General features: G+C 39.2%; 1 protein-coding gene and 1 non-coding gene across 8 annotated transcripts in view; both read left to right on the top strand.

Moving 5' to 3' along the window:
- Positions 1-26,223, top strand: part of ESRRG (estrogen related receptor gamma) — a 696,017-nt gene extending 669,794 nt beyond the window's left edge. For all 7 annotated transcript variants that reach the window (XM_010813097.4, XM_059875662.1, XM_059875660.1 and 4 more), the window contains 2 exons: positions 9,671-9,940; positions 22,326-26,223. In XM_010813097.4, the coding sequence (XP_010811399.1) occupies positions 9,671-9,940; positions 22,326-22,570 (515 nt within the window). In that variant the 3' untranslated portion in view covers positions 22,571-26,223. The remainder of the gene's footprint in view (positions 1-9,670; positions 9,941-22,325) is intronic.
- MIR2285BM (microRNA mir-2285bm) lies at positions 1,067-1,125 on the top strand. Its single transcript, NR_162293.1, has one exon. It is a non-coding gene; the product is annotated as a microRNA mir-2285bm (primary transcript).
- Positions 26,224-26,716: the final 493 nt, after the last annotated feature.

Raw genomic sequence — 26,716 nt, 5'->3', positions numbered from 1 at the left:
ACAAGCAAAAAGCTTTATGTATAATCAATGCCTTAATAAACACTTGTTGAATTAAAAAAAAAAATATTAGGCAGTTTTTTTGTGAAGTGTTCAAATATTTGGGGGGCTGGAGCTGGTATCTGGAATATTTATTTCTTTAGCCTCCCATTCTTGTTGAAAGCCAGTCCAGGAGTCGTTAAGGAATTTTCTACCATTCATTCGTTCGGCACATATTTATTGAGCGCATGCTACACGGCAGGCAGTGTTGGAGGTGCTGCGGATACAGCAAGGAGCAAAGAAGAGAAGGTCCCCACTGGTAAGAGCTCAGAGATCGGGGAAATGCCCAAGAAGGATGTGGATATACCTGTTGGGCAGATGTCGTCACCCCCGCTCCCTCACTTGCTGATGTCTGTACCTTGAGCTCCACTAGCCTGTTCTGCAGCTCACCACTGTCACTGCCACTGGATGCTACACAGGAACAGTGATAAGGACAGTAAGGATAGAAAGAAATATATGCACTTGACATTAGGAATTAAAGGGAACACTTAGTGATAGATCCCTGAGAGGCTAGGGGTGAGGCAGCTGGTAGGTGGTGTTGCTGTTAATCTGGGAAGTCGTGAAGGTGTGGAGTTTGACATGGGGGTTGGGAAAATGGTCTCAGTTTTCAAGGTATTAAGCCATCCACAGACCACTTCCCAGGTGAGACATTTTCAGGAAGTATGGAAGGAAGGGATGAGAAAGGCCACAGAGTGAAAGCAATTTCATCTTTTTTTTTTTTAAAGAAATTTCATCTTGTGCCAGAGAGTTTCAGTTTTGTCCTGCAGGAGATGTGGAAGCCAAGAAAACATTTGTATCAGTGAATAGCAGAGTTAGAGTTCATATTCAACAGAATGTTTGAATAACCACAGGTAGGACAGAAGTGGGAAACACTAGACATAAGGATTTGTGTATCCTTTATCCCAAAAGAGAAGATGGAGGCCCAAACCAAACCACAGAGGAAGAAAAGGAGACGAAGTGATGGGTCCATTTGGGAGGATGCGTCCAACCAAACACCCATCTTTCTTCCTCTGCATTTATTGGGTTGGCCAAAAAGTTCATTAGGGTTTTTCTGTGAGATGGGATGGAAAAAACCGAGTGGACTTTTTGGCCAGCCCATTGTACTCAGTGTGAGCCTTTTGTGGTACCCACCTACTTCACCTCGTGGTGTACTCCTCTTCATTTACTAAACCGTAAAGTCTGAGCACAGGAATCATATCATCTTGTGTAATATTAGTATCATGGTCATGAACACAGTGTTTCATTCATCATAGACGCACCAAATATCAGTTGATTTGAATTGTGTTAGGGTGGAATCGCTGAAAACCTGAATGATGCAGGACTGGACCCAAACTTTGGGAAGAGTGTTCCCACCTTCCATTTTACGGGTGAGAAAGCAGGAATCCCGGGAGCTGAGTCCATGGCTAGTTGGTGGCAGAGCTGGCACCCCATGCTAGTTGATTTACTCCCAATCCAGTAATCTTCATCAGAGGTGCTCACTACTACCCACACAGGCTTGTGTTTCATGTAAGCAGCTCTCCGTTTGTTCTTCGGAGTCAGACAGCATTGGGGCTGGAAGATGCTCCAGAGATGTTTGGTCCTCATTTCACACTGACAGGTGAAGCATCAGCTGCGGGTCTGTATTGGTTTCCTCTGCATGTGTGCGTGTGTGCACTCAGTATTGTCTGACTCTTTGAGACCCCATGGACTGTAGCCTGCCAGACGACTCTGTCCATGGAATTTCCCAGGCAAGAATACCGGAGCGGGTTGCCATTTCCTTTTCCAGGGGATCTTCCTGACCCAGGGATCAAACCTGAGTACCTTACATGGCAGGCGGATTCTTTACCATTGAGCCACCAGGGAAGCCAGCAGTTTGTTTGGGCTGCTATAATTATGTACCTCAAACTGAATGACTTAAGCATTTGTCTTATAGTTCTGGAGTCTAGAAGTCTGAGATCAAGGGTGTCTGAAGGGTATGTTCCTTCTGAGATCTATCCCATGCCTTTCTTCTAGCTTCAGGTAGCCTCCAGCATCCTATGGTTTGTGGATGATAATATTCTGTGTATCTTCACTTTGTTTTCCTCCTGTTTGTGTCTGAGTCTGAATTTCCCCTTCAGTGAAGTTGTAATCAGATTAGATGAGGACCCACCCTAATGACCTTCCTGGTCAGGGAAGCCTTTCTTCTCGGAGAAGGCGATGGCACCCCACTCCAGTACTCTTGCCTGGAAAATCCCATGGACAGCAGAACCTGGTGGGCTGCAGTCCATGGGGTCGCAAAGAGTTGGACACGACTGAGTGACTTCACTTTGACTTTTCACTTTCATGCATTGGAGAAGGAAATGGCAACCCACTCCAGTGTTCTTGCCTGGAGAATCCCAGGGACTGGGGAGCCTGGTGGGCTGCCGTCTATGGGGTCGCACAGAGTCAGACATGACTGAAGTGACTTAGCAGCAGCAGCAGCACCCTAATGACCTCATTTTAACTTGATCATCTACACAGACCTTATTTCCAAATAAGGTCACATTCACAGTCCTGGGATTTTGGATTCCAACAGCTTTTGGAGGGCAGTGATTCAACTTAACAGCAGGGGCCAAGGTAACACCCTTGGTCACCGGGAGAGATGGAACCAGAACTCAGATCCCCAGACGTCAAGGTCACTGCTCCCCACACCACAGCCTCTTCCCTCTTCTGTCACCCATAGCAGTAAACCCTTAGCTTTTGAATATTTGACATTAAAAGTTTCCTATATACTCTTTAAAAGTTTGTGGAAATGTCTACCAACCTTAAAGATCCCCAAAGTTCAAGACAGTCAACCTGTGTTTATTTTCAGGGTTTGACTTTTATATCAAGTATTAGACCAAAACTGATGCCCACTTCTTGGGAATTTCCTAAAGAGGATAATGCCTGCATATCTGGTGGGGCTGGGCTGATTCTTCTTGGACAACGGTTCTGGCTCCTATAACACACAAGATATTTCTTACCAGTCCTACTGGGGAGAGCAAGATTCCAGTAGTTTCTTTTTTTGCCCCCAAATCAGAAATGTAGCTTCACAATGTTTTTCCCTCCTCAGTATCTATCTAATTCCAAAGTAAAACTGGCAATACCCTTTTATCAGATTTTTTTTGAAGAGTCCTATTTTATATATGGTGCAGCCTTTTTTTTTCTTCATGGCCAAACAAATTTTAGTCACATCAAAAAGGAGAGTTTTCCCAGGTAGAACTTTGTTGTCTTCAACTAGTACCACACACAAAAAAAGGTTGTAAGAAAAGAAAGCTATTAGAGTTTCCTCCTTGAAAGCAGCTTCTCTATCCTTGCCTCCATGACCCCAAACAATTTGTCTTTCTTCTTGGCTTAGATGAAAGGAGAGAAGTACAGTTGAGGCCAGCTCAGAGAGGGTTGGGGAAGGACTAAGGGAATTATTTCAGCTCCTCTGGAGCCTTCAGAGATGGTAGGTAAGTGGGATTTACAAAGAGAAGCTGTACCCTCCCTGTAGATGTTCTCTGGGTTCTTATTTTGCATTCATCTGCCCTCTCTCAGGTCCTTTTCAAAGTAGGTTGGCAAGTGTTTAAACCTGCCCACTCACAGAAACAAACAAACCAACAAAAAAGTTCGTACCGTCATGTTGAGGCTTTCCAGTGCTGCCACCTGGGAATATTTTTCCTTAGCTGCTGTTACACTTTTAATTTTTTATTTAATTAAAAAAATTTTTTCTAGCAAGCTGGACTGGGAAACAAGAAACAATTGCTGGGACTTCCCTGGCAGTCCAGTGGTTAAGAATCTCCATTTGTATTGCACGGGGCACGAGGTCAATCTCTGGTCAGGGAACTAAGATCCTAGATGCCTTGTGGTGTGGCCAAAAAAAAAAAAAACAAACCATGAAACAATTGCTGAAGAAAGCATTTCACCAGTGCCATGTGGGCATAGGGGCATGTTGTTGATTGCAGTGCCCAGGAGTGTGCTGATTGCTAACATATTCGGCTGTTCACATGACCAGCATAAGTGGTCAGTGAGTGGCCAGTCAAACCTGTAAGCTTGGTGAATAGTGGTAATTGTGCCTTGGACGGGTGGATACCACCTGTTCAACTCTCTTCTCTCCTCCTTTAGTTTATCACGGCTATCCAGACCATTGTACCCACAGTGGTCAGTTCTGCCATGCAGATATAAAGTAATTTTTGAATCTGAGTTCTGTCTTTCTAATTTTCACATTTGTCCCATGAAACTGCTATTTTAAGATAACGGCTCTGTAAAATATCCATGAACCTTACTTGGAGTATAGAAACAGAACTAAAGAAACAGATTTCTTGTGTTCCACATATGTTGAAATGAGTGATCATATTGGCAAGAAAGGGAGCGATCCCATTTTTGTCAGTTATTCTTACGTTTCACCCAAACCAACTGTGATTGAATTTAAATGCTTGAAATCTGGGTCTCAGTCAGGCTAAAAGAATAAAGGTTGAAAGGGTAGCACTGTATGTATGTAATGCTTAGGTGCTAATATAACAAAGAGAGAATATAATATGGTAGAGAGATAATAATAGAGTGATAATAATTATCTTTTATAAAGAAAATGTTTAAATAAAATGCTGCTGGTAGCACCAAAAGGATATTCCAGGTTTTCAGTTTGGCACTGGACTATTGGTAACTGTTTGCCTTGAGCCCCAACTGAGTTCTAGTCCATGAAGTTCATCTCTATGGGAAATAAAGAGAGAAAAGGTCTTTTATATATATATATACACACACATGTGCACACGTGCACACATACACACACATGAACCTGAGCCCTGTGTTTTGCGAATCATAGAAGAAATGATATGTCTGCTCCTATTTGAGAAGAACAAGTGACTAAAAAAGAGAGTATCACTGACAAAGCTTATGGATCTGCATTTATTAATAACTAAGGCCAAACCTCTGTGCCATTGTTATGCTTTTTTCCTCTAGTTCCTATCAACACTAGGTTTATTTCTATGAGAGTTGAAGATTCCGTGTTGCTCAGTCAGCTTCTCTCAGTGAACTCCGCTTGTGATCTCAGTGAGTTGTTATGTCATTGTGATATACATGTAATTTTAGCATGCTATGCTATTCATTGAAATGTGTCCATTTTTGGTGGGACAGAGACACTCCAGTTCAAAAACTGTGAACAGAGAAATCAATGCCATGATTAAGTGATATTAACAGACACCCCAAAGATGTAAGAGGCTTGCTCTGTTTCGAGGAAACTGCCAAGAAGAAAATGCCTAGCAGGGGTTAAACCCAAACGCCTTCACGGCAGCCTATTTCTGTCAACACTCTGTTCAGGAAATAAACATTTATGCTTTCTGAAATGAAAGTGTATTTTTGAAGACTAGCCGTCAGATATTTTTTGCCCTTCACACTTTCAAATGCTTAGCCTTTTTGGTAAGTTGACTGCAAAGTGCATCAGTTTGCCAGGCTAAAAATAAATAAATAAAAGTGCTTGACAAGGGCCCACAGCGCCACTGTCAACCTCCGACGCTTCCAGGAGAAGAAAGCGAGGGACTTGGCACAAAACATGCTTTCTTCAGGCTTGTTACTTCAAGGGTACCTGCCTCTCGAGAAGCTTTTCAATCGTTCAAAATGATGTTATTCCCAAGTGTCATCTGGTTTATTTGGCGCACACCATCCTGCAGATAAACACGCTACGTAACTGTGGGTTAAGGTAGAGACTCATTCTGCCTGCAGAATGCCTGAGATACATTAAGTCGCACTGACTCTAGGGTGGAGATGAAGAGAGATCGGAGATGTCAGCAATATGCCTGGGATGGACTGGAGCTGGGGAAGAAAAAAATGTGCCATGGTATCAGTGTATTTTAAAAAGCTGTAATACAGCTGAACATTTAAAACTATAACCTGTCACACACTGAAGATTAAGATGCTGGGATGTACAAAACATGAAGTGCCCATGACACCACGGCAAAGCATGTTTTATTTCACTTGGCAAAGAGGTTTCTCGCCAAAGATAGCTAAAGGTTATAGATACGAAGGACCTCTAACTTGTAGTCCAGTAGCTATAAAACACCACTGAAGGCCCAGTAAAAGCACAAACAAATAATTATCATTTGGAGGCAAGCCTGTGTGCACCAATGGAGCAGTCGTGTTTTGAGAAAATTCCTTAGACTCAGTTCACTAAAATATGCATTTTCATTTAGCTCTTGGTCACTTATGTTTTTCTACTTTGCTCAGGACTACTGATAAAATTATCACTTCATCCCTGTGTCTTTATGAGTGTAAAATAGAACTAGCACTCCTAAAGGCCAGGAAGGAAATTTTTGAGGAATTGAAATATCGTCTCTGTTTTGGGTTCAGCTGCCTTAGTGCTCAGGTGAGCACAGCCAGCTTATAACAAGGCTGTTTAACTGTTATCCAAGCATTTGGGCAGGACAGTTCTTTGTGACAGCTTCCAGATTGCAAGGGTTTGGGAGGAAAGGGTTAAAATGTTGGGATCCAGCTATTTCTGGACCAAGAAGAGATAAAAGTCCAGACTTTATTTATATTGTGTAGACCATAGGTTGTCCTTTCCCCTTTGGTTTGGCAAAATTACACCTCCTCTGATCAGCTTGAAATAGACTTGAGGCTCTCAAGCGGACCTTTTGTACTATATCTATCTTTATGTGCTCCCTGACCACCCCCCACCCTCCAAAAGGAGAACCTTTTCTTTACCCTTTTCCTTGTTTTTATTTCATTAAGAAGTAAAAGGCCAAGTTCGGTTCACACACACACCCACCCACCCACCCACCCACCTACCCACCCACCCCTAGAAGGATCAAGTCACAGGATCAACCTAAGAAAATGAAGTTTTATTGTTTTGGGCTTAATTAAACCCCCCAAGAAATGTGTGAAACATTGTCATGGCTGAAAAAAAATTGTTCATTTGTAAATCACAGGGACAAAAGGGCCCCCGTGCAACTTTAAAGTTTCCGTGCACGTAAATGTCGATAGCGTGCCTGCTCCATCATCAGCACTAAATTCACATTGATGCCTCTTTTCTTCTCCGTATTGATCCTTCCATGAGAACGTAGATTTGTATCTGTTAATTAATGCGTCCTGAAACAGCGTTTGTATTAATCAGGCAGATAAGAAAAATTGGATGCCTGCATCCTCCTGACAACCGTAAAAGTGCTGGCCCTGATAAAATCGTGGACGGACCTCAATAAAAAAGTTCCTCCTTCCACTCAATAAACTAATCATCCTGCTTTTAATTATTCGGCAGAAAGATGTGTGGAGATTGGAGAATGTGTAAATCTATTTACTAACAGCAGTGTCTGGGCTGGAGAATAGGGCTGTCACAGGAAGGTGCTTCAGGCTATGCGCTCTGTCCATCTGCCGTTGCAGAAAAACTGCTGCTTGGGAGCGTGAAAAGGAACAAGGATACGAAGTCGAATGGAAATTACCCATCTCCTTTTGCTCAGAACTTCCTAGATGACTATTTTTGCGTCTATTTTAGTTACAAAAGAAATTCCTGCTTAGTCTCTCTTCTTAACTTAGGTATTTGCAGGACATCTTTTTCTTGCAGTGGGGGACTGGAAAAAAGATCAATATTTGTTTGTTTGATTTTTGTTTTATTTGTTGTAAAACATTCTCAACATGAAAAGGAAATGGAGCCACATCTACTCAGATTCGATCGTTATTTTTCTCTTTGTAATCCCTGTTAAAAGTTGTGACGTCTCTAATTCTAAGCAGACATTTATTCATGTAACCCCATATTTTGGTGACAAAGAAAGAATAGAGAAAAAGGAAAAAGAGACATAGTCCAACAGAAGATCAGTTAAGTAATATGTAAGCAACTTGATGAAGAAAAAAAATGAAATAAATGCTTTTTACGTGGGCCTTAAGAAAAGCTGGACTAATCCCTCTTGGTGATTTTATTAAACACTTGAAGGGAATGGTACCAAATGTCCAACCACTAGTTTCCTCCAATGGGCCAGGAAATAATTTCCTTTTCTTTATCATGCTATAGTTGCTACTCTCACAGGAAACATGAATAATCTGTGATGAATAAAAATGATTAAGAACAATAGCCAAAGGTAGGAGCCTAAGAAAGCTGAACAGCAGTGGGTATTTATGATTTGGGTAATAGGTTCTAGAAAGGGAGTAATAACAGATTTTATAAGTTGCATTATGAATACTTTCTTCCTTCTGTGGAATTATTGGTGGCAGAATCTAAAATCATGGTACCATTGTCCTCAAAAACCATAGATATGGTTTGTTACCCTTGGAATTCCTGGGCATAACCTTGAAATGAAGGTGAAGTTTTAAGAAAACTTTTTTTCTTAAGGCAAAAGTAAGCAACTGATCATCAGGTTATCTCCACTAAGACTTCTTTTAGAGTCTGGGTCTAATCCCTCTAAAATTTAAATAGATATCTTTACTCCTAAGTAGGTTTAATTGTCCTACTTCATGTTTCCCTCTTGATCCACATTTTCTTTTTAATTTTTTTTAACTTGTGTTTTCTCAAGTTCAGAAGGGACTTTAAACATGTATGTATAAATGCAGACCAGGTTTAGGATTGAAGCAGTCATCCAGGTATTTCAGATAAAAATAGCATATCATATAGCTACACTTATAGAATACATATTATGAAGTAGTGTTTGGCAAAACAGAAATTAGGGTACAAGGAAATTATCTTGTTCAAGGTGACACAGCCAGTAGTTCAGTGGAGCGGATACTGAAGTTTAGGATCTGTCTCTGCTCATACTTTGTTCATTGCACCTCCTGGTCTCCATTTTAACTTTTTAAATGAGTGGATCCTAATATCAAGAATAAAATGTGGCTTCTCTGTTTGGTGAGGGGACCAGTCTGCAAAGTATTCCATCCTCTTTGATACCAATAATCGCCATTTAAAAAAGGAATTCATGCTAAATGTCAGTGGGGACAGAATATCCAATTAAGAAAGCTCTTTCAGGTGTAATCGTACTCAACACTCGCTGTGCTTGTGACTATTACAGAGAAATGGTTCCAGATTGCACTCTACTGTGTGGCCTAAATTGCTGTCCTTTATTTGGGGCTTCTGTTTTTTTGGGGTTTGTTTTTCACTTTCATGTTTATCAAGAGCAGTTTTTGGAGATGAGGTAGTTGATAGTTTGACTTCCTATCAAACTATCAAGCCTAGTAAGAGTGGCTCAAATGGTAAAAAATCTACCTGCAATGCAGGAGACCCAGGTTCAATTCCTGGGTAGGGAAGTTTCCCTGGAGAAGAAAATGGCTACCCACCCCAGTATTCTTGCCTGGAGAATTCCAGGGACAGAGGACCCTGGCAGGCTAGAGTCCATGGGGTCACAAAGAGCCAGCCATGCCTGAGCGACTAACACTTCCTTCCATTTAAGACATTCATAAAGACTTCCACTAGAAATCAATTGTATTTCATGATTGCTTGGTATTTCAAGTGAAAGAAAACTACCTCTTATCTATTATATTCCTGTCAGCTGTGTCTGAAATATGGCGAAAACACCAACAAGTTGAAGCTGGTTGGTGCCTTTTACTTTGCCGTTGGCAAAATGGGTAGAGGAAATTTTAAGAGCAGCTAATCAGAGCTCAGCATAATTTTGAGCGCCTATGCAGAAGCTGACTACCATGTGAAGCTAATATTGCATTATGATATGATGGCTTTATAGTAACTTGATCTGCCTATATCCCCATGCAGGCTTCTCCACGCTGTCCCTGGCGGACCAGATGAGCCTTCTGCAAAGTGCTTGGATGGAAATCTTGATCCTTGGTGTCGTGTACCGATCTCTTTCCTTTGAGGATGAACTTGTCTATGCAGACGATTATATAATGGATGAAGACCAGTCCAAATTAGCAGGCCTTCTTGACCTAAATAATGCTATCCTGCAGCTGGTAAAAAAATACAAGAGCATGAAGCTGGAGAAAGAAGAATTTGTCACCCTCAAAGCGATAGCTCTCGCTAATTCAGGTTGGCATATTGACATGGTTCGTTGTTATATTTCCTAATATGTCAGTTCTGCCCCTTCACTTACCTTCTTCTTCAGGGATTTACTAGACCCAGCTGTAAATTCTGAGTCAGCAAAATTATAATCCTCATAGCTTTCTAGGGAAAAGTTAGAAGAAAAGAAAAACCAACTTAAAGGGAGTTATTTTTATTTTATTTGCTTATTAAGGGCTGTGTCCCTTATACCACCAAATTGTTCATTAACACAAATCATGGCAAAGCAAAAGCCAAAGTGGCAGTGGTGTAAATGGACACGCTCAGGACAATATTAGGTCCTTTGTCTTATTTACACAAGTGAAAATAAGTATGAGTTAGACATGCAAATCATTCCCCTACCTTATAATGCAAATTTTTTAATTGGAATCATATATGTTGTGTTGCTTTTCATTCTGGTTATCAGAGAATACTGTTTTCTTCCCTTCTGGAATTCTCCAGCAGTCGAATTCTGCAAAGGAGTATTTCCCTTAAAGGTATTACCTATGTAGTAAGGGTTAAGAATTATGAGAATAAACGGTCTTTACGTGAGAACTGAAATGTGCTAAAATAGAGAACAAACTCTGATAAGTAAAAATCGTTGGTGCTTTGTTGTTCTTGCCTTTGTGCCTCTTTGGATGCTTGACTGTGGTCTTAAGTCTCTCTCAGCATTTGCATAAAGTCCAGGATAGATCCCTCCTTAATGACGTGCCGATCTTTAGATACCTGCGTCAATAACACGCTCTGATGCTATGTACCATTGACAGTCACATCGTGCCCCTCCATCTGCTTTTGTTTTGACCCTATCTTTGAACTTTATCTTGGTTGCCGGCCAGTAGTTTTCCCTTTAATTACAAGAAGGAAACTGTCAATAAAATCTGTTAAATGGGATGCAATGAGTGGCTTGAATGGGCGGATGGCTATTTGTTCAAATTCTGCAGCATTCAAGGTATTGACAGTTTGTTTTCTGGGGCCATATGTGACGATCAATCTCAGGCTGGGCTCAGCCGCGCTGAAAAATGAAAAACCAGATTGCTTTTGCTTACTTGTGGATGACGACTTTGTGATTTGGCGCGGTCCTAGTGAGATGAGACCTTCTGCCCAAATTGCCCCCATGAGAGCCAGGGATGCGTGACTGTTTTTAGGAATAATTTTTAATTGATTTTGTAATTAACAGTTCATCTACAATATTGATGCATGAATCCTTGGACTGATAGGAGGGAAATTGTTTTCAACAATGAAGTTGTACTTTGCTATTTGTCTTCATAATGGAGTTTAGCATTTCACACTTTTAATTGCGAATGGACCCCTCTTCCTTAAAATACCACTCGCTTCTCTCCTCCTCCCCTTGTGAAATTGTAAAATATGACTCTTTATGACACATGGCATCATCATCACAAACCCTGAAGAAACCCCTGCTGTCTGGAAGACCAAAGTGGGAGATGGGATAGAAATGTTCTGAGAATTTATTAGTTGGTATGGACTTCCCATTAAAGCATCTCTCATAATTGGATGAAAGATCCAGTGATGGTTTGGGAAGAATTTTTATCTGGAAATTGTATAGTGGTTCTAATTTAAAACATTTACTTGGTTAATTATTTTTAAAATATAGCCCAGTGTGTTGTGTATCTTTTGTGTCTCAAATTGCTTTTTGTGAATTATTAACTAATCATGAATGCTGTGCAATGCTAAAACTTTATCATCAAAATTGCTAAAATTTTGTAATTTTAGATATTAGTTGTATACTTTATGGCTATGGATTATAATTTAAAATACCCGAATTAATTAGTAGCAGCATTTGTCACTGTTGTTTAGAAGTATAATCATTAATATTTTGATATATGATGTTCGAATCCCACATTCTCTTCTATATGAGGGGGAGGAAGTGACCTACTTTTGAGCAATGAGTGGTGATTAGAAACTCTTTAAAGAACTAGTCAGTTTATTTTTCATGTGTTAAGCCAGAAATAGTCAACAAACCCTCTCTTCTAGCATAGTGTTATTCAGTAGTATGCTACTTCTCCACATCACAAAATTCTCCTGTGAGTAATTCTAACATTTTTCAGCTTCTCAGTACCAAGAAAAACTAACAGAATCAGAGTCTGTAATGAAGGAGTAGTGATTAAGCACTATAAGGGCTTTTAATTTCTACATGGTGTCACCTCTCCTTCGTCGCGTAAATATAGCTTTCTCTCATCCATCCAACCTGTAAGCCCTACTGTTTTAGCTTGGGATAAACCACTCAGAAAGTCATTTTGTTTGAGACTGCCAATATGATGCTGTTTTATTCCATTTTTTAACCATTATTTGAAGGACATCAATAAAGTTGTAGATTAGATCTTGCTAGGAACCAGTGTTTCTTAAGCTGCCAAATACATCAATGTGAATATATTTTAATACTTCTCATAAACATACCAAAAATTTTGTAAATTTTTCTTTTCATATTTAGAAATTTTAGGTTAATGTAAAAGACTTTGTGTGGAGAAAAAAAATCTACTTTATTGTTATAATATCTCAGCATTCTCCTTCGGGCTGTCGGTGTTAACAACCATTGTCTCATTAATCTAAATTTCAGCTTATTTTAAACACCTGTCTTTATTCAATAATTATAAATGTTGTGCTTATGCTTGGGAAACAGGGAATTGGCTTCCTGATAATGGCTGTCATAATTTTTGTAGCTGTGTTTCTGTCACATATGAATTCAGGAATATTTATAACACCAGAAAGCCATTGAAAGTATATTCCCTGTCTTTAGGTACACAGCCAAAAATCCCAATGTATCGTGAGCTAATGCTGTAATTAGGGCTTCCCTGGTGATTCAGTGGTAAAGAATCCTCCTACCCTTGCAGGAAACACTGGTTCAGTCCCTGGGTTGGGAAGATCCCCTGGAGAAGGAAATGACAAGCTACTCCAGGATTCTTGCCTGGGAAATCCCATGGACGGAGGAGCCTGGCAGGCTATAGTCCACGGGGTCACAAAGAGTCAGAAATGACTGAGCAACTAAACAACAGCAACAATACTGTGATTACGATATTCTAATATTTGAAAACTCTAATTATTCCACTTATATTTGAAGGTAAGAAACTTTATAGGCTCATTTCAACTACATATTCTCTATTTTGGATAGAGAACAACAATCTCTTGAGAAATATTGCACCCTGATACATCTCGTGAGATTGAATTTTAAAAGGAGAATCTAGGTCACAATTTGAACATTGGCCTTGTAAGGCCCCAGCTTTCTGACACATTAACCAAGAGGTTTTGACTAATCTCTAGAATTCTTTCCATTTGGGGAATTCTATGATTCTAGAATTCACTTTGTCTTCATGAGACATAAAGAGAGTAAGATAGTGCTGTAAGCATTTTAGGTAAGATTATAGCATATGATTCTATTCTCTCAATTGGTTCTTTTGATTCTTTTGTCTAAGATTTATTGAAAACTATCATCACTAGCCCCAAGGTAATATACTCACTTTTATGCAGTGCAAGATTAAAAGCACTTTAAGATTAAGAATTACTTTTAGTCCGATCGTTCTCTTTGCTTAAGTCATAAGAGCTTCAAGTTCCATAGCCACCCCTCACATGCCAACTGTTGCCACTCCAGATCCACCCCCAACCTAGAGCAATTTTAACCCTGGGCTGTTTGAGAATAAATAGAATCTACATGTTCAAGTTGAGTTTTCTTTTTACTTCTACACAGTACTTCAAGAGTGTGCATGTATGCACGGTCAGTCGTGTCTGACTCTTTGTGACACCCAGGACTGTAACCTGCCAGGCTCTTCTGTCCATGCGATTTTCCCAGCAAGACTGTGGTAGTGGGTTACCATTGCCTTCTCCAGGGGATCTTCCTGACCCAGGGATCAAACCCGCATCTCCTGTATTGTAGGCGAATTCTTTACCACTGTGCCATCTGGGAATCCCACTTCTGGAGTAATAACATCAAATTGATATCGAGCTGCAAATGATATTTTGGTCATCAATTTTAAATCATAAGTGATTATCCTCATCTCATGACAGTATTTCGTTCTCAAATACAAATGGTATATGTACAGAATGTGGTGTAATTTCAGGGATTGAAAAGTTGATGATTTCTATTGGAGGCTGGAATGGGGCCATATTTAATCAGTGTATTTGGAACCTCATACAACTTTAGTGTCTCTCAATCTTATTTTTCATGATCACTCTTCTTGTTCAGTCACTCAGTCATGTCTGACTCTTTGCGAACCCAGGGACTACAACACGCCAGGCTTCCCTGTCCTTCACTATCTCCCAGAGTTTGTTCAGCCTCATGTCCATTGAGTCAGTGATGCCATCCAACCATCTCATCCTTTGTCGCCCCCTTCTCCTGCCCTCAGTCTTTCCCAGCATCATGGTCTGTTCCGTGTCTTTTCTGAGCTGGCTCTTTGCATCAGGTGGCCAAAATATTGGAGTTTCAGCTTTAGCGTCAGTCCTTCCAATGAATATTCAGGATTGATTTCCTTTAGGGTTGACTGGTTTGATGTCTGTGCTGTTCAAGGGACTCTCAAGAGTCTTCTCCAACACCACATATTCTTCTTAGGGTAGGCTGTTTAGATACGTTTTTCCTAATAGGTCCCCAGTGAAGTAATATTACAAATACTCTATATAATCTATTTGTGTACTGTGTGTGTATGCATTTTACCTTAAAGCAGAGATTTTTTTCCCCTAATCTCCAATTTCAGATTTTTACCTCCTTTAAGAATGCATGGCTTCTTCTCTGTAAAATCAGGCAGATGAATTAAATAGCACCTTATTTCTCCTAACTGGCCTAAAATTTTAACTCTCAGTTACTTTTAAAAGAGGATAATGCCTTTGGTCTTAGATTTCATGTGTGGTATGTGTATTTGTGTTGAATTTGTAATAGAGAAATAGTAACATCTTCACAGATCGGAACAATTAGTAAAGGAGTAAAAACAGCTCTTTAGTATCTACTGGGTCCTCAAACAGTTTTATTGAAATTTTAATGGAGTTTGCTGATTTGATACACAGGAGACCGTTTTAGCTAATGGACAAGAGATTATCCATTTTTAGTATCTTTCTGTAGACATTTCTATTTTAGTTTTGAGCCTCTGCCAGGAAATTTTTTTAGATTCCCACAACCTGCCTGTTTGAGTAGACATCTCCAGTATCGTTTTATGGGTAACAGAAGCGAGCCGATAAAAGATGTGAGACTACTTGAGGACAGAGGGTTGGACCCTCTGTCCCTTGCTATCGATAAGCTGTTTGTTTTACAAATAAGTATATCCCACGTCTTTAAAGTGGTCAGTGAGTAAGACATTACCAAGTGCAGTTTCAGATCTGCCAGCCTAAATTAATATTTTAAGTTTCATTTTGAATTTTGTCCCCAGTTCCTTTATCTTGGGCTTCCCAGGTGGCTCAGTGGTTAAAAAAAAAAAAAAAATCCACCTGCAATGCAAGGGTGCGGGTTTAATCCCTGGGTTGGAAAGATCCCCTGGAAGAGGTAATAGCAACGCTACTGTAGTGTTCTTGCCCGGGAAATCCCCTGGACAGAGGTGCTTGGCAGGCTGTTGTACATGGGGTCGCAAAGAGTTGGACACTGCTGAGCACATGTGCTTGCTTATGCTTCCTTTATCTTCTTACTGTCTTTGTAGAGAGTTATGGTATAAAACTACTCAGGAAAGTTACAAAAATAGTTGAAGCCAAAATGTTTACCAGATTTTGTAAGAAATTAATATAGGTAGGTCTTTTTTGGCAGGTAGAAGCTTATTCTCAACTCTTACCCAGACAAAACCATAGTTAATACTATCACACAAATAAAAAAGCAAACTTAATGCCTTTCCGTCTTTTCTACTTCTTTTTAGTTTTTGCTCAAATCTGCCATCATTCTTTGGGTTATTTTATTTTTGAAGACATATTAGGAAAGTAGATTGTTTTTTGATTTAATGCAACCCTTATTTGCATATTGTGATGTTTCAAAATCCTATGTAAAAATAGAGCTGGTTCTTGAATGTTTCTTACCATGCTCAGTGATCACTGCTGTGTGTTCAGTTATGCCCAAATCTTTGCGACCCTATGGACTGTAGCTCGCCAGGCTCCTCTGTCCTTGGGATTTTTCCAGCAAGAATACTGGAGTGGGTTGCCATTTCCTTCTCCAGGGGATCTTCTCCACCCAGGGATCAAACCTAGATCTCCTGCATATCCAGTTGGATTAGAGTTGGCATCAGCAGTTGGATTCTTGACCACTGACCCTCATTATTAGTCAGTTATTAGTAGTTACGTACTTTATATACAGTAGTGTGTACGTGTCAAGCCCAGTCTCCTCAGAGTTATTTTTATTTGCAGTATTAGAATTGCAACTTCTCTGGGTTAGAAAAGACCTACCTACAAGGTGTTATGATCCAACCCCCTACTTGATGTGTGTGCAGCTTCCTTGGTGTTTCTGCCAACTGTTTCTGTAGTCTTGATAGGAATTCTGCTCAACTCACTACTTTCTAGAAAGGACATTTTCATCAAGTTTCTCTCTACCTCTCTCTATGTCTCTCACCATTTTAATGTAAAACACAAACTAACACACCCATACACATACAAAAGCAAATATGTGACTTGAAAGTGTAAATCACTCGGCTGTGTCCAACTCTTTTTGACTATAGATTGAAGCCTGCCAGGCTCCTCTGTCCATGGGATTCTCTAGGTAAGAATACTGGAGTGGGTTGCTGTACTCTACTCCAGGGGATCTTCCCGACCCAGGGATCGAACCCATGTCTCCATCATCTCCTGCACTGCAGGTTTCTTTACCACTTAGCCACCAAGGAAGCTCCCATGGCTTTAAACCACACGAATTTATTGTCCTACAGTTCTGGAGGTCAAAAGTCCTGATCAGCTTCACCAGGTTAACAACAAGGTATGGACAGGGCCACACTGCCTCTGGGAACTCTATAGGACAATCTGGCTCCTGGTCTTTTACAGCTTCCACTGTGGTGTTCCTTATAATCCTTGGCTCGTGGTTCTTTCCACCATCTTCAGAGCCATTCCTGTACCATTTTGCTTCAGTGGTGACATTGCCTTTTTTTCCCCCCTCCCTCTTAAAAGGACACTTGATTTCACTGAATGCCCATGGATAATATAGGATACTGTCCTATATCAAAGTCCCTTTTTCCATACAGGGTAACATTCAGGTTGCAGAGATAGACAATCTGGGTATCTTTGGGACCATTTTGCTACCTATCACAATGAACAAGGTCAAGTTGTGTCCAATCTCAGTTGTTCTGTCCCAATCTCAATCCCCTCCCTTTCCATGAAAGTAACCACTCTCCTCCCAACTTTTACAGTTAGCTTTTTACAATGGCTTTATTGCTGAATGTATATCCCCAGACTTGATAGCTTAGTCTTGCCCTTTAAAAAACATTGTCTTCTCCTTATGGATCTGTGAAGTCTCTTTCCATGTAAAATTTATTCTTTCATTTTCACATTCTTAGAGTTTGTCTCTTGCAAAAGCCAAGACATTTGCCCTGCAGAGTTCCCCACAGTGCAAACTTTGCAGTTTACACCCTGTAGGGGCAGCTCATCTTGTTTCTCTGGCCTTGGCATCTTGTGCAAACCCGCGACAGGATCCAAAACAGCATAATCAGATTCAGTTTCTAGACCTATAGGTGGCATGTTATTCTTGGGCAGACACATGATATCTGGCTGTCTCACTTTTTTGTGTGATGTTAGCAGCTCTTTGGTGAAGCAAGGGAAAGTGTTAGTCCCTTGGTTGCGCCCAACTCTTTGTGACCCCATGGACTGTAAGCTTGCCAGGTTCCTCTGTCCATGGGATTCTCCAGGCAGGAATACTGGAGTGGGTAGCCCTTCCCTTTTCCAGGGGATCTTCCCAACCCAGGGATCAAACCTGGGTCTCCTGCATTGCAAGGTAGATTGTTTACTGTCTGAGCCACCAGGGAAGCCCAGCAGCCATTGGAACTCATTCCCTAAATCCATGGTGATTTGTATTGTGACCTTTCTTTTTTCATTCTGTAGTGGGGATACTTTTACACAGAGAGTCTTTGTCTTACTTGGTTACCAGAGTCACAGAGTGAATGTGGGAAAAAAGGATAAATGCTTGATTATTTCTACTTAAAATTTACAAGTTTTCGAGATAATGAAACAGCACTCTTTTTAAAATGTCATTATAAAAACTTGTATTTAAACAGATTCAGTGGATTTCAGTCAGTTGCAATTATAATTCTTTTTAAATTGCCCCATAGCATCAGTGGGAACCTCTGCAGGTCAGTGTATGGAATCTTTTTTGAATGACTTAGTAGTTGTAGATACTCTCCTTCCTAGTTATCATGACAAGGTGTTCTATATGTGTGTGTGCACTAAGTCGCTTCAGTCGTGTCTGACTCTTTGCAACCTTATGGACTGTAGCCCACCAGGTTCCTCTGCCCATGGGATTCTCCAGGCAAGAATACTGGAGTGGGTTGCTGTGCCCTCCTCCAGGGGATCTTCCCGGCCCAGGGATCGAACTCACGTCTCTTATGTCTTCTGCATTGGCAGGCAGGTTCTTTACCACTCACACCACCTGGGAAGCCCAAGGAGTTCCATATTCTTCCTTAATATTTCCTGGCTGGGACTTGGAATCTGATTACAGCTTGGGTGCCGGTGGTACCCATTACTACATCCCTAGGTTGACCATCCTTCCTGAATCTTTTCAGTGGACAGAGCTAGGAACACAGATAGACACACACACTATAATTCTGATTGTGTGTGTTTGTGTGTGTATGTTTTGGATATCTTGTCACTTCGTGTTTCTGCTAAGTGTTGTCTGTGGTTTTTAGTTTTGCTATCTAGTTATGTGCAGATTTGGAGAGATTAAAAGTGTTTGGTGACACAACTACCAACTTCCTGGAATACAGTTTACTGATTTTTAATCCAAACTTTATAATTGGCACCTTTTTGAAAACTTAAGTCTAACTGGGTTAATCAAGAGTCATTTTGCCATAGTGGACAACACAGTTTCTTCAATATCTCAGCTGGTTAACTGAGATCACTTCATTAGACTCTTTACAGTCGTATACAAAAATTTGGAGACACAAATTTGCTTTTAGAAAGTAGGCTTTTGCTCACTTCTCTTTTTCATCATACTACATTTCATTGCTTCGGTGATTAGAGAGGGAGTCACATTGGCTGAGCCCTTACTGCCCCTCTTCATGTAGGCAGCTTACAAACTAAAGAAAATCAACACCTGTGTTCCATGGAAAAGATGGCTGAGTATCAGTTGATAATGTGTGTCAGGCTTGACTCTGAATATGCTTCGTCTGTGTCTAATATTCAATTCCATCCTCAAAATAAGATTTGGCATCATTGAGAAAATATTGCCAAGAATGAGCTACAAATCCTGAAGACAGTTTCCAAATAGAACGTGGGCATTTGGCTGTACCTAATGCCACAGTAATGGATAACTTTACCATTGAGAAGGACAGTGTTCTGTTCCAGATAAGATGTAAAAATAAAAATCTTCTTTTGCCATGGCTCTAAGTCTCAATGGATTTTGCAGCTATTAGTATAAGGATATTTAGCTGTCTTCCCAAAGTAAACGATCTGAATTAGATATGTCCCTTTACGGTCCCACTTCATGGAGGAAAGTACTGGAATTTAACAAAAGGTTTCTGTTTTATTATTAGATGTTGGAACTTAAAATATGGTTGAGGCTATATATATCATTTGATCTCTGGTTGTCTTTTGGAATCTTGATTATTTTAGAATACCATTTGTCTTACTGTTTATTTGACTGATTCTCAACTCTGACTTGACCACAGAATCACCTAGATTTTAAAAACTACTAATGTCCTGCATGCTGCTCCAGTTTTCTTATTTAATGGGTCTGGGCTTGAACCCAGAAATCCTAGGTTTATTTTTTCTTAGCAGCTCACTCTATGTTTTTAATGTTCAGCTTTGCTGTGTCTGATTAGTTCATAAACCTATGGTTTCCATTATTAAATTTAGTTGGTTCCCATCAGCGCAAATACTGGGACAATTTCCTTTAAAACATAAAGTTAAAAAAAAGTACCAACAACCAAATTAAATAATTACATAAAGTAATGCCAGTTCTATTGAGCTTGGCATAAATGTGTAAATTTAGCCCCAAGAATAAAACACAGATTAAAGCTGCGGAGCCAGAACTTGAACTAGGATCCCTAATGGAGATTAATATTTTCTTCAGCAGTCTGCCAGCTGAATCATGGTCTAATTAAATAGTTCAGATTTAGTGAGTTTGCATTTAAAATATTAGCAGATCCGAGAATGGGTTAAGCTAAAATGAGTTAGAATCTTTTCTGTAAATGGGAAGTTAAATTATCATAGTAATTTGATTAAATCATTTTTAAATCTCTCAAGCTAAATCACCGCCTTTAAAGAATAGTTTGAAGTCTTAATTGCTGTTTGTGAGCATATCTCTCTGCTATTTGTCCTCGCCTCATTTCCTGTGACATTCTATAATATATCTCCTGCTGGGCAAGAGCAGTGGGGAAGGCAAGACTTGGGGTGGGGGCCGAGGTGACCATACAGCTGATTCCAAGCATTTAAAGATCTGCCATGTCGAAGAAGAAAATGTATCCTGTATGGTTTCGGTAGTTAGAACCAGGACCAAACGATGGCAGTTGGACACAGATTTGGGAAAAGATGAAGAAGACATTTCTAACAATTAGTTCTTTTCCTTGTTACGTAGAAAGCTGTCCACGCAACTGGCAGTGTCATCGTTAGAAATGTCGTAGACAAGATTTTTGATGAAGATGGAAAGTTGAGTGAGATGAGCTCAGAGGACAATTTCAACTCTTTTATTTTTTAAAGGAAATGTCATGTCCAGTGTTATAAATTCTGGCAACATACTTTGATTCAAAGACACCTGAGTTTAATCCTACTCTGACACTTACTAGCACTGCCACCTGACTCACAGGGCTGTTGGGAAATGAATGAGATAAGCACTGATAAAGTGCTTATCAGAGGCCACACCCAAAAACAAGTATTTAAGAAATGGTTTAGTTATTATATTTTTCTGCTCTTTTTCATTTTTTCAAGTTTTTTAATTTTTAAATTTTTTGGCTGCGTCTTGCCGCATGTGGGATCTTGGTTCCCTGACTGAGGATCAAACCCTTGTCCCCTGCATTGGGAGAATGGAGTCTTAATCACTGTAACACCAGGGACGTCCCCTAAAACTCTTTTAAAGAAATCAGTTGTTAACAATGGTCAATTCATGAATCAACAATTTTACAATGGCAATGTAAAAATCAAAACAAAACAGTAAAGAAAATACCTAGAAGTTTTAAAAGCATTTACTGGTTATAGCCATCAGTCTTTTAATTACCTTGCCGTAATTCTTTTCCATCATATGTTTAGCTACTTGATTTTAAATTACATTTCCTCTCTCTTTTTGGGCATGTGATCTGATATTTGAATTATATGAAAGATTAGGCTAACTACATATATCTCAGAGCTCTGCATTCTCAGAGAACTAGAATTATTAAACATGAAGAACCCCCCAAAGACTCCATTATGTGTAATTAACAGATAAACTGTCATCAGAATCAATAAAACGTGCTAAATGATTCAAACTTGTATATAATTAAGTGTCTGTTTTAGAGCTAGAGCTGTAACTTTTATTTTTTCCTTCACATCTCACATTTCTCGCAAGAGTAATTGTGGCAACCCTGTTAACCCTTTCCTTGCTTGATTGAATTAGGTTTTTAAATTAGTACTTATGGGCAAAGTTCACCTTCACAAATGTGAAAAGTATTTCAGAATTCATTAAAGACTTCATGTGTTTTTCTGTAGAGAAGCAGACTAGGTAAGGATGCTTTAATGAATTGTTAAGAGAACACGAAAAATTCTGGAAAGATGAGCAGTTTATTGTGATTTGTGTATAGTTTACAATGGAACATAATGTTAGGTTCAATGTATTTTCATGAACATCTTACAGTTTTGGTTATCAGCTTCTTTTTTACCCTTTTGGGAAATATGGGCTTTTTGAGTACAAGATCTGAATTTTAGACAACATTACCTCCATGGCACTTAGGATAATTTTTTAACAGATGGGCTTTTATAATTGTTGAATGAATGAATAAATATATGAATGAAATAATGAATAAAACAGCCAAGACTGTATTCTGTTAAAGTCTTCTCTTGCTCAGATTCCAGAGGGAAAAACCCACAGGTTTGAAATAATGGATTTTTGTAGTAATTCCCACGCCCTAAGTCAGCACTGGAAATTATCTATTGCAGCGAAATTTAGAAAAATAAAATAGAGATTTTGGAAATCCCTGAGCAATTCACAGCATAGAGAAGTTCAAGAATAAGACTTAAGTTTCACAACTCGAATTGCCATGTTTTTTATTGTTGTTTATCTTCTTGGCTTTGCTTGTAGACTCCATGCACATAGAAGATGTCGAAGCTGTTCAGAAGCTTCAGGATGTCTTACATGAGGCCCTGCAGGATTATGAGGCCGGCCAGCACATGGAAGACCCTCGCAGGGCTGGCAAGATGCTGATGACGCTGCCGCTTCTGAGGCAGACCTCCACCAAGGCTGTGCAGCATTTCTACAACATCAAACTGGAAGGCAAAGTCCCCATGCACAAACTTTTTTTGGAAATGCTGGAGGCCAAGGTCTGACTAAAGGCTTCCTGGGGCCATCCTATCCTGCACGCTGAAAAAGGGAGAATAAACCCAAGAGTGATGTCAAAGAAACTTAAGAGTTTAGTTAACAACGTCAAAAATCAACAAAGACTGCACTCATGATTTAGCAGCAAGACTATGAAGCAGCTTTCAGATTTCTCCCTATCTTCCTGATGAGTTTCTTCCTACCTTGATCTCATCTTTTCTCCGTATCTTTTCTCACTTTCTTTTCCTCGTTATTTTTTTTCCTCCTTCCCTAGTCTTCCTCTCCTTCATTCCTTCCTTCTTCCTTCCTTCCTTCCTTCTCCTGTATCCCTTGTCCCTCCTGTTCTTATTCTTCCACTTTCTTTTAAACTTTAATCTCTCTAGTTGTAAGAAGATTTTCCTTCCTTTCTTTTTCTTTCCCTCCCTCCCTTCTTCCTTCTTTCTTTTTTCCCTTCCTTCCTTTCCTCCTTCCTTTTTTCCTTCTTTCCTTCCTTCCTTCTGCTGCTGAACTTTTAAAAGAGGTCTCTAATTGGAGAGCTATGGAAGCCAGCCCTGCCAAAGGATGGAGATCCATAATATGGATACCAGTGAACTTCTTGTGAACCATAACGTCCCCAATGACTAAGGAATCAAAGAGACAGAACCGACGTACCTAAAAGTACAGTGCAACACACACAAATTGACTGAGTGCAGTATTAGATTCCACGGGAGCAGCCTCTAATTAGATGACTTAAGCAACGTTGCATCGGCTGCTTCTTATCATTGCTTTTCCATCTAAATCAGTTACAGCCATTTGATTCCTTAATTGTTTTTTCAAGTCTTCCAGGTATTTGTTAGTTTAGCTACTATGTAACTTTTTCAGGGAATAGTTTAAGCTTTATTCATTCATGCAATACTAAAGAGAAATAAGAATACTGCAATTTTGTGCTGGCTTTGAACAATTACGAACAATAATGAAGGACAAATGAATCCTGAAGGAAGATTTTTAAAAAAATGTTTCGTTTTCTTCTTACAAATGGAGATTTTTTTGTACCAGCTTTACCACTTTTCAGCCATTTGTTAATATGGGAATTTAACTTACTCAAGCAATAGTTGAGAGGAAGGTGCATACTTTCACGGATGCAATTTATGTTGTGTGCCAGTCTGGTCCCAAACATCAGTTTCTTAACATGAGCTCCAGTTTACCTAAGTGTTCACTTGACACAAAGGATTAGATTACACCTGCAGTGACTCCGAGTGGTCACTGCACTTGGAATACAGATCCGTAGAGTGATCAGGAGCGCGCCTCTCTCCCTGGGAGGTCCAGTTGCCATAGGATTTCTAGCTGCCACGGTGGTTAGGAATGAAATACTGCCTGTTTGCAAAGTTACAGACTTTATCCCTGAAGGAGCTGTGAGCCAGTATTCACTTTAGAGGCAATAAGGCAAATGCCAGGATTTGGGGAAAAAAAAAAAATCATCAAAGACAGCAGACGCCTGACCAAATTCTAAACCCCAATCTTTATGAGTTGATTCATTTAGGAATGTTTGTTAAAATTAATCTGCAGTTTTTACCAAGAGCTAAGCCAATCTATGTACTTTTCCACCAGTATTGTCACAGCAAGAAAGTCAGTCAGGTTCCAGACTGTTAAGAGGTGTAATCTAATGAAGAAATCAATTAGATGCCCCTGAAATCTACAATCGCTGAATAACCAATAAACAGTAACCTCCATCAAATGCTATACCAATGGACCAGTGTTAGTAGCTGCTCCCTGTATTATGTGAACAGTCTTATTCTATGTACACAAATGTAATTAAAATTGTAATCCTAACAAACAAAAGAAATGTAGTTCAGCTTTTCAATGTTTCATGTTTGCTGTGCTTTTCTGAATTTTATGTTGCATTCAAAGACTGTTGTCTTGTTCTTCTTGTGGTGTTTGGATTCTTGTGGTGTGTGCTTTTAGACACAGGGTAGAATTAGAGACAATATTGGATGTACAATTCCTCAGGAGACTACAGTAGTATATTCTATTCCTTACCATTAATAAGGTTCTTCCTAATAATAATTAAGAGATTGAGACTCCAAACAAGTATTCATTACAAACAGATACACATCAGAATCATAATAATATTTTCAAAACAAGGAATAATTTCTCTAATGGTTTATTATAGAATACCAATGTATAGCTTAGAAATAAAACTTTGAATATTTCAAGAATATAGATAAGTCTAATTTTTAAATGCTGTATATATGGCTTTCACTCAATCATCTCTCAGATGTTGTTATTAACTCGCTCTGTGTTGTTGCAAAACTTTTTTGGTGCGGACACATTTCCAAAACTATTGCTACTTTGTGTGCTTTAAACAAAATACCTTGGGTTGATGTCTCATCAGCCTAGTGCTAGGAATACTGTGTATCTATCATTAGCTATATGGGATTATATCGTAGATTGTGGTTTCTCAGTAGAGAAGTGACTGTAGTGTGATTCTAGATAAATCATCATTAGCAATTCATTCAGATGGTCAATAACTTGAAATTTATAGCTGTGATAGGAGTTCAGAAATTGGCACATCCCTTGAAAAAATAACAATGGAAAATACAACTCCTGGGAAAAAAGGTGCTGATTCTCTAAGATTATTTATATATGTAAGTGTTTCAAAAGATTATTTTCCAGAAAGTTTGTGCAGGGTTTAAGTTACTACTATTCAACCACACTATCTATAGAAATAAAATATATACAATATATACATTGTTTTCACTGTATCACATTGAAGTACCTGGGCTTCAGAAGTAAAAGCCAACCAGCTAAAAACCTGAGAGGGAGAAATGTAAAAAGAATGAAGAACAATTTTTAGTTTTCAGTTCAATTGACTCTCCGCATTACAAAAGAACAAGCATCTCACAAATAGGAAACACAACTAAAATTTAGATCTAAAAGAATTGCACGGGCTTTAGGGTAAACGCTTCATCTTAAACCTCGCTGGAGGTAAGTTTTTTCAAGTTTCAAGCAAGACCATTTACTTAATGTGAAGTACTGGAAAGTTCTCAAGGTGTATGTTTTAGCCATATAATTTTCATTTTCCTTTCGCTTCTTTTAGGTTGGTTCTTATTTAAGCAATATGATTGTGTGACTACCTGTAGTTACACTTGTGTTTCAATCAGATCAGATTGTTGTATTTATTCCACTATTTTGCATTTAAATGATAACATAAAAGATATAAAAAATTTAAAACTGCTATTTTTCTTATAGAAGAGAAAATGAGTGTTGGTGATTGTATTTTAATTATTTAAGCGTCTCTGTTTACCTGCCTAGGAAAACATTTTATGGCAGTCTTATGTGCAAAGATCGTAAAAGGACAAAAAAAATTTAAACTGCTTATAATAATCCAGGAGTTGCATTATAGCCAGTAGTAAAAAGAATAATAATAATAATAAAACCTTGTCTATAGCTGTAGATGGGCTTCACATCTGTAAAGCAATCAATTGTATATTTTTGTGATGTGTACCATACTGTGTGCTCCAGCAAATGTCCATTTGTGTAAATGTATTTATTTTATATTGTATATATTGTTAAATGCAAAAAGGAGATATGATTCTGTAACTCCAATCAGTTCAGATGTGTAACTCAAATTATTATGCCTTTCAGGATGACGGTAGAGCAATATTAAACATGCTTCCACTTTTGATTGCTCTTTCGTATGGTGTTTTCTTTTTTCCCCTCCCCCCACTTAAGAACCAAATCAATAAAACACTGCCCTTTGTGGCTTTCCTTCAGAGAATATCTCTGTTACCTGTTCCCTAAGAATAAGGTACGAGGTTAAAGAAGAGCTATATAAAGGCTTGTCAGAATGAATTCTAGGGTGCCAAGAGACATTTTGCATATTTAAGAGTATGCAAAGTGTCTCAAGCACATTAGAATTCATTCTGACAAGCCTTTATATAGCTCTTATTTAATCTTAAAGCGTCTCACATCATCCTACTTTACTCCAAATCATCGCCTCTATGTCAATGTCATAACAGAAAACTTTCCCCCTATTTTAAGATCCTATTAAAACCTGCTAGAGATAACCTATTATTTCCCTCCACCCACAATTAAATCAGGTGCCGGCTCTGAGCTTGGCAGCCAGCGAGCTGCTGGGTCCGTGGAGCAGCGCCAGGCAGAGGGGCCGGCAGGATTTC

This window comes from Bos taurus, chromosome 16 (genome assembly GCF_002263795.3).
Source record: "Bos taurus isolate L1 Dominette 01449 registration number 42190680 breed Hereford chromosome 16, ARS-UCD2.0, whole genome shotgun sequence".
Lineage (NCBI taxonomy): Eukaryota > Metazoa > Chordata > Mammalia > Artiodactyla > Bovidae > Bos > Bos taurus.
The sequence above is the reverse complement of the archived record's forward strand: the minus strand, read 5'-3'. Positions and strand labels throughout refer to the sequence as shown.